At 40.2% G+C, this 13,640-nt stretch overlaps 1 protein-coding gene across 3 annotated transcripts in view; it reads left to right on the forward strand.

Moving 5' to 3' along the window:
• ptpn13 (protein tyrosine phosphatase non-receptor type 13) overlaps nucleotides 1-13,640 on the forward strand; it is a 51,734-nt gene that overhangs the window by 15,491 nt on the left and 22,603 nt on the right. For all 3 annotated transcript variants that reach the window (XM_031754713.2, XM_031754714.2, XM_031754715.2), the window contains exons 4-10: nucleotides 117-182; nucleotides 2,428-2,613; nucleotides 2,875-2,962; nucleotides 4,963-5,595; nucleotides 10,777-10,869; nucleotides 12,130-12,229; nucleotides 12,751-12,943. In XM_031754713.2, the coding sequence (XP_031610573.1) occupies nucleotides 117-182; nucleotides 2,428-2,613; nucleotides 2,875-2,962; nucleotides 4,963-5,595; nucleotides 10,777-10,869; nucleotides 12,130-12,229; nucleotides 12,751-12,943 (1,359 nt within the window). The remainder of the gene's footprint in view (nucleotides 1-116; nucleotides 183-2,427; nucleotides 2,614-2,874; nucleotides 2,963-4,962; nucleotides 5,596-10,776; nucleotides 10,870-12,129; nucleotides 12,230-12,750; nucleotides 12,944-13,640) is intronic.

Below are 13,640 nucleotides of genomic sequence, written 5' to 3' on the forward strand. Positions count from 1 at the left end.
CTTTCAGGTTTTGTGCCTCATCTTTGTACATATATATTTACTGTTGCGTGCATTTTGTCTTGAGTGAATGAAATATAATGTTATATATGATTCCTAAGTGGTGTTATTTTTCACAGATGCACATGTACTCTCTGGGGATGACCTTATTCTGGGGGGCGGACTATGAGATCCCCCATAGTCAGGTAAATCTTTAACACAGACGTTTCCTTCCAAATGTGCAGAGCAAGGGTGTCAAACATATGGCCTGGGGGTCCAGAGTGGCCCACCAAAGGCTCCAATCCGGCCACCTGGACAGCTTTGGATATGGAATTTTGTGTACACTTTAACAAAGTCTATTTTTTTATATTCAGTGAACTGAATATACATTAAAAAATCTTAGAGTTTGGATAGCAGCACATTTTAAAGTGTAGAAGTGATGCTTTAGTACATTGTTTGCTGTGTGAGACTGGACTAAAGATATGACATCAGGTGTTTAAATGGCACACTTGGCAAATACAGTAAGTGTTGAACGGGTTTTACTGGAAGAGACACACCTGTGTTTGTCCAGGTTTAATAGTATCTATCATATTGAGCATTGTGGCATTACTTAAAATTCAGCTGTCAAACCTGCACAGGCATGCTACCGAAATGATGGAGAACACTGGAATAGGAGAAAGTAGCGCATGTCCCTCTTAGGCTTATTTTAGTACCAAATACTTCCACAGATACCTGTGTGTGTGTGTATATATATCATCAATGAGGTTTCAGGCATATCTGTCTTTTTCCAAACTATGATCTTCACATCTAGATAAGAAATGGAAGAAAAGGTAAAGGCACTCTGGAATTTACAAAGATGGTTTGAAGACATTGTGCTCATATCTCGACCAGAGTCAGTCAGGTGTAAAAGATAATCTGCACAGCGTGCTCACTATTGTGAGAAAATACCGCCCACAGTTTAGAGGCATCTCACACTCAAGTTTGCCATCTGCTCCGCTTCAGTGAAAGGCTGAGGCTCCATTCACTCTCATCCATCCACATCTCATCAGCCTTTCCTGTCACCTTTAAAGGTGCTGCTGTGTGCATTTAAAACACATAACTTTATGTCATTGTACTCAACTCTCCAGTAGGATAGGTAAAGAAATACTTTGTTCATCCCGTATTTTGAAAAATCCCATGATATATGGAGGAAAAAACAAAATCAAAGCATTTTTTCTGTGGAATGGGTGGATTACGACATTCAGCTCTGTTGAAAAACTCCCCTTTATTTCTAAGATAAGGTAAATGATGGAAATGAGTTGCTAGCTCACTGCCCACAGCCAAATGCTACAGTACCAAAAAATATGAAAAAATAAAAGATGATGGAGTGCATAAAAAATATTTTGTACTGGTGATGGAAACTAAGAAAAGCTTCCAACATGCCTCCAGTCTTATCAGTACCTGTTATTGCTGCTGGTATGTTTTTCTGACAGTCATGTATTGCAAAACAAGGCAAAAATCACAGTAGTGGTGCTTCGGCACCAGAGTCATCTTCTTTTTTTTTCTTTCTTTCTTTTCTTTAACTACCCAGGAAATCGATAAAGAATCAGGGATACAAGCCCAGTCAATACTGGAGTTGGTATCATTAAAATCTTATCATTTACCCAATTCTTTATCTAAAGTAGGAGAATTTTTCATCCAAATGACCTAAAACTCAACACAGTACTTCTGTGATACCCTGGCAATACACCAGCATGATGTAAAGTGATCAGACTTGTTGAAAAACATGAAGAATGAACAGAAATGCATGTAAAGAAGGCACTATTGGATAACAGAAACTGTTTTAAAATGTAATAACTGTTGGAGGTAGTATACATGTTTTTACTTCTACAAACAGCTGAAGTGGGGACCATCACACCTCTCAGAAATCTGTTTTTAGGGCCTTTTGTTTTTGTTTTTTAAGCTTCCGTCAGGGACTGGGTACTTTCTCATGATAAGACAAAGTTTAAGGTTTTGAGATATGTGCAGATGAAAGTGTACCTTGTTTGGTTAAACACAGGAATACAGCACCAAAATTTCCCATTTTTAAAAACAGAAAATGAAGAAGCTGAAAACAGGATTAACAGAAACTAAAGAATGACAACATTAGGTGGTGTCCTAGCCTTGCTTCAGTTCCTGTTTGTGAATGTGCATCTACTGTAGATCAAAACAACTGCTTGTTATGTATCTGCTGAGCCCTCCCAACTGCATACTGGCTATAAAGTGTTCGGTCCAAAAGCAGCCAAACATTTCTCTGTTTAACAGAGAGATGAATTCTGATATTATTTCATAAAATGTAATTTGATGTTATGTAGTAACTGTGATGCTAATTAAAATCTAGACCAACCTTTTGCCAGGATGCTTGAGAACAAGATACTCTTTTCACTGTTTGTAGCTTAACTGTGTTATCCTTTTTTTTTCTCCTCTATGCAGCCTATGGAGCTGGGAGAACACATAAACAGTTTACTCCTCAACATGTGTGATGACATTACATTGAGTCGAATGTCACTGCGCACAGTCCTGGACATCTCCAGCAAACACATCCGAAACTCCAGCTGTGACCCTCCTTTCAGTTATATCAGAAGACTCGTCAGGACAGTGCTGGGCAGCCTTTCTCAGGTATAAAATGTGATGATGTATATAAAATGAAATTCAGCATTCCTGTCTAGGAGTCCATATTTGCAAAATTGTCAGGAAGCCTTTATAGAAAGGATGCTTCTTCGCTAAGTGTGTGTTAAAGAGCTATAACAAGCTCTTCCAAAAGTGCACTAGGTTTGAATTATACAACAGGTAATGTGGTCGTGCTGATAGAACATGTTTCAGGACGTCTTCCTTCTTTCACCCTCACTCTTTGTTTTTCATTTTCTGTCTTTTTCACAGCTGGACGGTCTGCTGACTGACAGAGAATCTCTTCCGGAGCGGAGCAAAGAGATTCGGGAGAGGCTGAGGGGCAAAGGGTTGCCCTCAGGTAAGATGAGCCGCACATAAGTGACACACAGTAATGTTGCAGTGGTGTGCTCAAAATCATTAATTTCCACACTGAGTCGTATCTGTTGGCTGCAGGCGGATAAAAGGCTGCCAACGCGATAAGGTTTTTATTTATTTTTAGTGTCGAACTCAGCAAATATTAGTCCGTTGCACTTAAATGTTTTGTTTACCTACGTTCTGTGTAATCTTCATATGAGGGTCACAAGTTCAGCCTCTCTCTAAAACAAATCACCAGATCCTAGATAAGCAGGCTTTGTTTGGAACATTTGAGAACACTTTGAAATTCAATTTGTCAAGCAAGTCCAGAGACGAACCAAAACATGTGTCCACTGATAGATACAGGGAATAACATTGTGACATGGAAGATTAAATAACAATCTGGTATATGTTAGATGAATAGTGAATTGCCATTGTGTTGAAGATTATACTGACAGTGGCCAAGTCTTCATCTCTGAAGACTTGGCCACTTGTTGTTGTCGGTATAAAGTTGTTCATGGAAAGAAAAACAATCAAATTGCAAAAGGGTGCTAGGGGTTCTCACAACTTACTGAACTCCTTCTGTGGTGCCAAAAACCATGGGACACCTTCAGATGTCCATAAGTCGGTTAAAATGTTTGGCAAAACACGAAAGAATGGCAGCTCATGGGGTCGCAATCGTAATATGTTGGCCGGGTAGTTTTACTCACTCCTAATCTTTAAGCTGTGAGGGCTTAACAGTTGATGCTGGTTGCCCAGATGTTTATTAAAACTATATTTTAATGAAGAAAGAATCAGAAGTAAATTGCTCCCCTTGTTTTCTAACCATTTGTCAGTCACATACTCACTCTTTGAGTCTGTGGGAAAGAAGTGAAAGTAGTCGGAGAGAGGAACACCAAGTTACAACCTCGAATCGGATTTAATTCAGGAAAATATGAACAAATCTTCCCAGTGGTTTCTGAGAGAACTCGGGCATTTTTCCAGGCCATGAAGAGGAGAGCAGAGCACAAACATGGCTTCCATCCCGATTATGTAAGCACGGCATGGCATTGATTACAGATGCATATTTTGGAGTCACCAGTGTAGCTGCTGGTCTCCTGTTTGTATCAGTGCTTTGTTTCCCTGGTTGATCCCCAGCCAGCCCTAGGGAAAGTACATGCAAAGAGTATTACTCAGTTCTTAAGCATCTTTCCTCTGAAAGGACCAGCTCTCTCTCTCTGTCACCCTTAACCCAGTGGCTCCAAGTTCTCATTGCTGCTTAGGGAATTCAGATATTGTCTTTTTTCCTTTTACACATGCTGTGCATGTTATCATTGTGATGGACTGGCTGCGTGTCCAGGGGTATAACTCACCTCTTTGACAAATCAAAGACATGCATAAATTTTGGATTTTTTTTTTTTTTTAAATTCCAGTTTTACTCAGTCACGTTTTTTCAGGTTTCCTCCTGAGTTCCTGGAAGACTTAAGTCTGGCTATCTTTAATGCATTTCCAAACATATGCTTTCTAGATTAAAACCAACCCACATGCAGGAAATTTTTTTTATTTTAACAGGCCTCAACATCTGCCCGATTACCCTCTTGTTTCTGTATTTCTTCCCTTTGTTTTGTTCCTGCATACTTCACTGGTTTATTTCTCTCTAAAACACAGACTTTACTGGTAGTGTTTATATGCCTGGAAAGGCAAACTTTAAATTTATGGATGGTAAAAGCAAACGTTCTTATTCAGGGAAAGGCAGTGCTAGATTGTAAGATGCTTGTGGCAGAAATTGTTAGTTATTGGGCCACAATTTTGTTTCCTTTTAAAACAATGGAAACATAGTTTCTCAACAAACTGAGGAACTGTAGTAATATTAGCTTTTTATTCCTTGGGCTGCTGTTGTTTGTTTTACATGCAAAAGTGTAACAGTCATATACTATTGGACAAAAAGAAGCTATTTTAGCACTTTAACTTGTCAGCCTCTGTATCTGCTTGGTGTTTAAAATTTTGGTTCTCCCCTGCTCTTAGGGAGGAGTGCTGCCCCTCGGGTTCTGGAGCGCTACAGAGCGAAGACTCAGGAACAAACCTCTCTAAACCGAGGCCTTAGTCGTTCCATGGGCTCACTGCCAATCCAGGATCTTTTGAAGGGGGATGACGGGGCAGCCTTACAGTATTCCCTGTCTAATTATCACACCAATTCTGACTCACCCAGTGAACTCTACCCAAAGCCCCCCTCGCTCCATTCCCAGCGTTCTTATCCCCATCTGCACCCCTTTCACCCCCAGCAAAAAGGCCGGCCTGTGGAACTGGACCGTAGATCTCTGCCTTTCTACAGTGGGGAACTGAAGCTAAGTCAGCCCAGGAAGACCTGGGCTTCCTCTGTGGACTTGGCTTGCATTGACCCAGAGGCTCTTCGCTTTGGGGCTTTGGAGGATGCAAGAAGAGGCAGTAGTGCCTTAAGTACACACTCCAGTGGCAGGCGCAAGTCACCTTTGCAAGCTTTAAGAGAAAGGGATTCTCAATACCTTGAGTTTGATGGGCTGAACAGTCGGAAGCCTCATCACCACTCAGCCTTGTCTGTAGGCTCGGGCATCACCGGTGCCTATGACAAGATCAAGGAAAAACAGAGGAAACTTCAGGCGCTAAGACAAGCAGTGGATGGTGAGTATGCTGAAACTAGGGGTTTAATTTAATAGAGAATTTGTACAGAGGAATGTTTTCAGGGTTAAGTTTAAAGTGATTTTTTTGTGTGTTTGTTAAATTCCTTGAAAAATTTTCAAACCAAAATACGAACCAGAATCATGTAATTCAAAGTGGTATCACGGTATGGTTGTGACTCCTACTCTCGACAACGTGTTGTGAATGATTTTCACTTTTAGGAAAAAACCCCATCATGGCAGTTTTGGCCTTTTCTTGGAAGCTGGCGCTGATTGAATATAAACAGAATGACTAACAAGCTGTTTAGTCTGAAAACCTGCAAACTACACATAGTTTTCAGGTTTTCATGCCATGGGATGTTTTTTGACGTAAGCCTTTCCTTATTTCAACACATCACAAACAACAAGCACCTGGTTGTTTTCATTACACACATCTGAGCTTTTGGTCATGTGTGGTTAGGAATCCTTTGTCGGAGCATACAACGTGCGGCCTATAGTGTGTAAAGATGTAAGATTGCTGTTATGTGTGTGGTTGGCCACAACAAATTTCTTGGGTTTAGTCTGCAACTGTGGCAAGGAAGGAAGTCTTAAGTAAACCAGACCAGTTCAGGGTCAGTTGATGTAAGTGAAGTGTCAGACTCTGTAGTGCATGGCTTTATCAGGCACAGCATGGAGTCATCAGCTGACCTGATCTGAAAGACAAAAAAAGTTAAAGCAACGGGATCAAGTGAGCAACCGGACAGTTGGACTAGTTACAGGTTGCGTATCCATCTGTAGTAACTACCACGTAAGTGTTGTGAAGTATGGGGAACTGGGTGCTGGCTTGGTGGTTGACTGGGCAGCAAGGTTTAGACAGAATGAGTCACTGCTACAGTGACCAGTAATTATAGGTTGGCTTAATTCTAGCCTGCTGCTGACTGTCAGAGATGTTATATACAAAATCCCTTTTTTTTTTTCTTCTTTTTTTTAAATTTTTTATTATGGCTATAAACATGCATATAAAAGATAGATGCAGACTAGTTATGTACTTTCAGTGTGTTACAGACTGAAAGAAAAAGTCTTAAAATAATAGAACAATGCTGAAATCAAGGACATCAAGCAGAACTGTTTAACACGTCAGTCATCTGTTATAAGAGCTTTAAGTTTCCTGTTGGAGATTATGAAATTCTTAGTAAAGTAAGTTTATGCAGTGAGTCACATGTCTCTTGGCCAGCTGAGAGCCGTTCAAGGCGCATGAGGCTTGAACGATTTCATACAATAAACCACTGTCTTCTACCTCTTGCTCTCTTGCTGTTCTTGCAACATCCCCACTCTCTGCTCCTTCCAGCCTTCAGCCTCCCTGCTTTTCTCGCAGCTATTTTTGATGCTGACTGAACCACCAACCAAGCATTCTTTTCCCCGACTGTGGCTTTTCATCCCCCAGCAAGTACCTTCTTGCCTTCTTTTCTTTCACTCCCTTTTCCTTTGTATTGATTGTAATTTAGAGGATTTGAGGGTTTGGGGTTTTTTTTTATTTCTTCATCTCATGAAAGTGCAAGACTTTGTCACTTCACACCTTATGGGTCGCATGCGCAACACCTTCATATAACTGCTAAGATGACACAAAAACAAGGTCCAGATTTAAAGAGTCACTAAAAAAAGACCAGTAGATATTTCCAATTTAAGATCCACATATTGAAAGAAATTTAAACTCAAGCTTTGGGATGACTGTCACATGCTGCAGGCTTTAACATTGTGGTAAAAATTTAAAAAATTGAGATTTTTACCAAGGAATTGTGGGGAAAATGGCATTACTGTTGTGTTTGTGATTGCTTGTGAATGTGCAGAGAAGACTGAGAGGGTTGATCTATTCATTAATATTAAATGATGGATATTACAAAGCATCCTGGAGAGAAGCTTTGTTTACTGCCATCAGAAGTGACTGAGGGTGTCTGTGAAGGGTGAGCCAACTGTTCTTTGGCTACACCATGAATGGGGCCTAATTGAGTACGAACCATTTGGAGGGGGCCTTGTTGGATGTGTTTCTTGGCAGAGACCTCTTTTCCTTTTCTTTTTTCCCTCTCTCTCACTTCTTTCTGTTCTTTTCTGCAGGAAAGTGATGGCACAGCAGTGGTCAGTGGTCTCAGGTTTTACAGGGTTAAACAGCCCTTGACTGCCCTCCTGTGTGTGCGTGCATTTACCAGTCTTGTCTAAATGTATTGCAACGCTCACGTTTGTGTGCTTGTGTGCATGCCTTTGTGTGCATGGGCATGTCTCTACCTGGGCTCTTCTGTCTCAAACAGTTCCAAGAAATCCCCCAACCCCCACACACCATTTTTGGTGTCAGTCTTAAATAAGTCAAAGCTTTCCTTGTCGAACTGGAGGCTGTAATAGGAGTCATGCGTAGCAGATGAGGGAATTCCTAACATTATTGGACTTTTCCGGCACTTGGCAGCAGATTATGTGGGTTTCTGCCGTGGTGGGTCCATGTTGGACAGCAGTACAGAACGCTGCTGCTCCAGAGGAAGGGGAGGTGTGTCTGTAAATCACAGCCTTTTGAAATTGTCTTAATTATTCTATTTGAGTCAGCAGGAGGTGAGATTACTGAGTGTTTGTTTTTTTGTGAAAAGCTGTTCAATGTTTGTTATTTCTAAACCATTTGAGCTACCTAACTTATTTCCTCTTCACATTATGAATAATGTCCAATGTCCCTTGACCTCCAGGCACTAAATAACCTCAGAGCACAGTCGGAGTAGGGTCTTTTTCTCAGTGTAAAATACTTAAAAGCTGAAGGACTGTAGACACTTGTAGCACATGCAGAGGTGTCACCTACATAAAGTCAGATCATGGAGATAAACATGTATGTGAGGACAAATGAAAGATGAAGTGCAGCCTGGAGAAAGTTTGGTGGTAAATGCATGCTTTGATAATTCTTTCCTAGAATTGACGCTCTTTGCCTTAAAGTATGTAGACACTGTTATGTAGAGGCTGCTTTTCCAGCAAGTATGTGGGGAGTGCTCTCTCTCACGCAAAGTATTTAATTACAACAAAACATACTAGCAACAGAAGTACTCATCTTTTTTTCTGTCATTACAATCTTTAAGAAAAAGAAGGATTTTATTGCATTATTTATTTACCTTTAATGGTTTCCTTTATATTTTCCTGTGAATAAAGCTGGTATAATTGGTGGCACTGAGAATGAGCTATGCACTACATCTTTTTTGAACTCGGCATTTCTCTAACCCTTCTGTTCCCTTGCTTACTTTTAAACATGTACATTATGAGGAAAATCTCACTCTCCACTCAGCCGTGACCCTCTCTGTTACTTTTTGAAATGACCTAAAAGCACCGCCTGACACACTGAAACGTTGGTCCTGGGAATTACTTGTTTTTTGGGGGGTTTTTGGGTGATTTTTTTTCTTGTCTTCATTACAACTAACTCATTTAGAGCGGTTTCCATGACCAAAAAGAGTTTGTGGCACATGAATCACCTTAAATCTGTGTACAGATTCAAGTTGCCACATTCATAAAAATATATTTATATTTTGCTCGGGTCAGCACAGCGTTGTAATCTCACAGCTGGGCTCAAACTTTTCTGCATGGGTTTTTCCAGGTGCTTTGGTTGCTTCCGTAGTCCAAAGGCAATCGGGTTAGATGAGGAGGAAAGAGTGTGGTTGCCGGGATTGACCAACGACCTGTCAAAATGGGTGCCCCACCCTGGATGAAATTTATCTGGGATAGGCTCCAAGCTTTTCTGTTATTTTTAGCACCTCCAGGACCTCACCAGACTTAGGGAGTCGGGGTGTGGGGTTGGTTTTTTGTTTTGTTTTGTTTTTTTTAAACAGTGGGGTTATAATTCTTTTTTTTTTCCTTGACAAGGTTGATAAAACTGAAATAACCTCCAGTTTCATTCTGACTTATAGCAAAACATTGTAGTTGAGTAATGGGAGCTAGATAGTAGAAGTAGATTCCTTTAAAATCAAATGCTTCTATTGCATTTTATCATGTTTCCTCCTTTCTGTGAAGCTCAGTAAAGTGTTGTTAAGTAATCCATATTGATAAATGTTTTTTTTATTAGCTGTTGTAAGCTCCACTTCTTAGAAAAAGCTTTTTCATGATGATAATTTTTCTCTTTATTGTATTCTTCACCTCAGCGTTTCTAAAACTCACCTAAGTATAAAGGCAGGTGACTGCACGTATGTATGTCTCAGTGAGGGCTTTGAAGCAGAAATGTAAGTCATTGTGACTGCATGGGTAATTTGCTGTAAATTACACAAGACTGCTCCTCTGTGCACCTTTTTGTGTTAAAGGAAATGATGAGTCACCGTCCACTGGAAGATGGAAAACTATTTTGGGTGATAGTCCAACCAGTCCTCCTTCCTCTAACATTATAGTAGCTGTCGGGCCACAATGCTTTTTTGCTTAACATGTTTACGTAAGACAGAGATCAGTACAAGGTGAACTTTGTTGTTTTGTGAAACTGTAAAATAAAAGGCCTTAGCAGTGACTTGGGAATCCCATTCATTCAAGCTATGTAGTTGGTACTGAGGAGCAGGATTTTCAAGTTCTGTGTACAATGCAAAGAGCACATGATGCATTAGGGTAAGTTTCAGATTGAATCATATTTTTTGTTTGGTTTTTTTTCTTAGTTACCACAGATTTTTAGGTAATTATTGAGTTAATTGGGCTTTGCTTTGAGAAAAGTTTAACTGTGGAGAACTGGTCTGTACTTGCTGTGGTTCACCCAGTCTAGCAAGACAAAAGTTTACGCCTTAAATTTAAAAAAAAAAAAACCATTCTAACCTGACTGGAGGCATGCCTGCATACACTTGCTAAATCTGCGTTTCCTTGTAGGTACATATGCCTTTCATTAGGAGTGTTTACCCACAGCATGACTAAATCCTGCTTTGTGTGTGTTATTTTACAGGCTTAGTGTCACCGTTTGGTTTCAGTAGATTGTGGAGTAAATGAAAACATGCACCCATCAATTCATATGCTGTCCTAGCCCCATAAAGTCTCATACAACTTATTGTAAACCTCTGTTTTATGTAACACTGACAAATACACGGCTTCACCTTAACACCTTAATTTGTATTAAGTGCATGAAGTTATCCCTTTTGTTGTTATTGTTGTTATTATTGTTATTATTATATTACTGTGTGGTATGTAAAATACATAATTTTCAAATAATTTTCTCTGTTGCCAGACCCAGTCCTTACCCACCACAGGTACCACAGTGATTACAGTTCATCCAGTGAAAGCCCCTCACTCGCCTCCTCTGATCCAGATTACAGGCAAGGTAAAAGACGCCACTGACAAATCCTTTACTACTATTACGCTTTTAATGGCGGTCCCACCCACACATAGCATACTGTGAAATGTAACTAACAGGTGATAGGTGCTGCACACATGTAACTCATCTTGGCTATGTGCATGCAAGAGAATAAATCAGTCACTTAATAATACTACGAGAGAGCCATACTGAGCTGTGGCTTACGGTGACTTCATAGTGCACTTTTTAGGCTTAAAGTGAAGTGCCGCTGCTTTTGCTTGATTTAGAAGCACAGCAGCAGACGTGCCAGTTTCCCATGTTGAGGTAACTTCCAATCAGCTGCTGTTATTTGCTTGCCTGATGCCGCTAAACAAATTGCATGTTGTCTTTCACTATGTAAGACTGCACAAGGCAAGAATTCCTTTCTACTGTCAGTGAAAAATGAAATTGTGCAACGCACCTCATTGTTATTGTAGTAGTAGTGTGCATAATGGTTTCCACACTAGGACTACTCAAGATTAATTTACTTAAAATTGTCAACACAGCAGAAGGCAGAGCTAGTCAATGATGAGTTCAGTTAAGATCAGCCTAAAGGTTAAGACGTTAACTGGCTAACTTTTTCCATATCACTAAAAACAAATCCCTGCTGCAAAATTTAGTTAAAGGCCAAAAAGACTTGAAGCCCATTCTAATGTAACCCTGCACCAAAGTTTAACACTGAAAAAGAAACTTGTGTATTTATATTCTTCACTAGAATGTAGCGGAATTCTAATTCATCTCTAACCTAGTTTGTGTTACTAAATTCAAACCTGTTTTTAAACATGCATTCAGTAATAACTTATAAGACAGAAAAACTGTATGTCATTACTTTGTTACACCTACTGTTGCTGTAATGCAGCACACTTTATTGCAAGGCAACAGAGATCCCATTTGTTTTGCTGATTTTACTCTTCTATAATTGCACCTTTGACATGTTCCTGCAGGTATATTTGCAGCACCATATGTGCATGCGTGTCTGTTTGACTATAAAAATGTAAAAACAGCATTTAGCCTTTTGGTTTTTTTGTGCACCTCTATGCTTGGATGCTTTTGCATCTTTGGGGGGTTTTTTTTTCTTTTCTTTATGTTTTAAAAAAATGCCACCAGCCTACTGGCGACTGCAGAGGAAAATTAGCCTGTATAGCTAATTTTGGCATATTTACATTATGGACCTAAGTATTCGTGTTAATTGATGTGCATTTTCCTTTGTTTTTGTTTATTGTACTGACATTCTGCTGTCTTTTCTAGCTAAGAAACCTGGCGAAATTGGCAGGTATGGCTCCCAGCTGGCACTTCCAACTGAACATGACGCGTTGTCGCTGGCAAGCCACAATGCAAACAGACACAGGTAATGCCCAGCCTCTCCCACCCCCCTCATGCATCCCCCTCACCCATCCCACCTCACAAAACTCCTGGTGAACGTGGAAGCTATCCTGTTTGGTACTCTAAGCCACAAACATACAGCTGGTGTGGCTCGGCAAGGTCAGCTCCATGTTTCACTAGTGAGGTCATCTAATGTGACATCCACATTCAACATTCTCTGTCTCTCTCTAATCTCTGGCATTATAGATCAGAACTGCCTGCTGTTGTTCAGCCTGCTCAACAATATGTCCCGCAGCAGAGCACCTTTTTCTTCCCTTTTTCCCCAGAATGCTAAAGCAAAAACATCAGCTGTACACAAAGAGCCATTTTGCTGCTAGCTTTAAACTTGTCCGTTACATTAAAAAAATGAAACAAAGTATGCAAATAGAAGACACATCTTCACATAAACCCCACCACACACGCACACAGAGAGAATGGCTTCCTTTCTGCTTGTAGACAGCATCAGACTCTTCTGACGCCCATCCTCTTCTTTTCTTTTCCCTCCAGGCAAAATGAGGGAGCAGCTGATGACACTCTGGTTGGAGCAGAGTTGCTGCTGCAGAGGCAGGAGGATGAAGTGCAGCGGCTTCAAGCCCACATGGCCCACAGGCTGTCCAGGGCCAACCTCTACCCCACAGATGACCCCTTGGCCCTTCAAGAGTCTCTCTATACCTCTTCTGTACCTCTCCGCAAACCCAAGGTTTGCACATGTAACAGTATTACTGATGTTCTGTTAATTATAATCTTTCTTGCAGTTTTGGCCTTTTTTTTTTTTTGTTTACAAAAACATTCTTATTTAAATAGAAAGGCTCCTTTATCACTATGGAGCACAGTAACTCTAGAACGGCATCCAAGTTCTTAGTGTTTGTGGCCTTGAAGCCTGTTTGCACTGCAATATTTGATGATGGATGTATAATTTTGACTCACATGAGCTCATTGGCAGCAAACTTGTTGATGCTCTAAAGATGAACTGCTGACTGGAGTACATAATTCATTTCAGCCTCCTTATAGTAATTAAAAGTATGTAGGATTGTGGGACGTGTGGATTTTCTTTCTCCCTTTTTTCCTTATAGTATGGTCTAATTTAGCAGTATTTGTTAACACAATTGGTAAGCATGGTAACAATTGTGTTGCTGTTCTGAGTATACCCCAAATACTAGATTATTATATTGCCAATAAGTTAAGCACCCTTGCCAGGACTAGACTTTTTAGTGAGTTCGTGGTTGATTATAATTGGTGGAATTTAGGATGTGAAGGTTTCCAGTTGGAAAAACTTCTTGCATATCTGTTTAGGAAGAGGAGTCCTGCTCTTCTGACTCATGTGAGATTCAATTATAGCAAAAACACAAAACAAAAAATCAACGAGGAAATGTGTACAACACTATAAAGCATCATAT

This window comes from Oreochromis aureus, linkage group 7 (assembly GCF_013358895.1).
Source record: "Oreochromis aureus strain Israel breed Guangdong linkage group 7, ZZ_aureus, whole genome shotgun sequence".
NCBI lineage: Eukaryota > Metazoa > Chordata > Actinopteri > Cichliformes > Cichlidae > Oreochromis > Oreochromis aureus.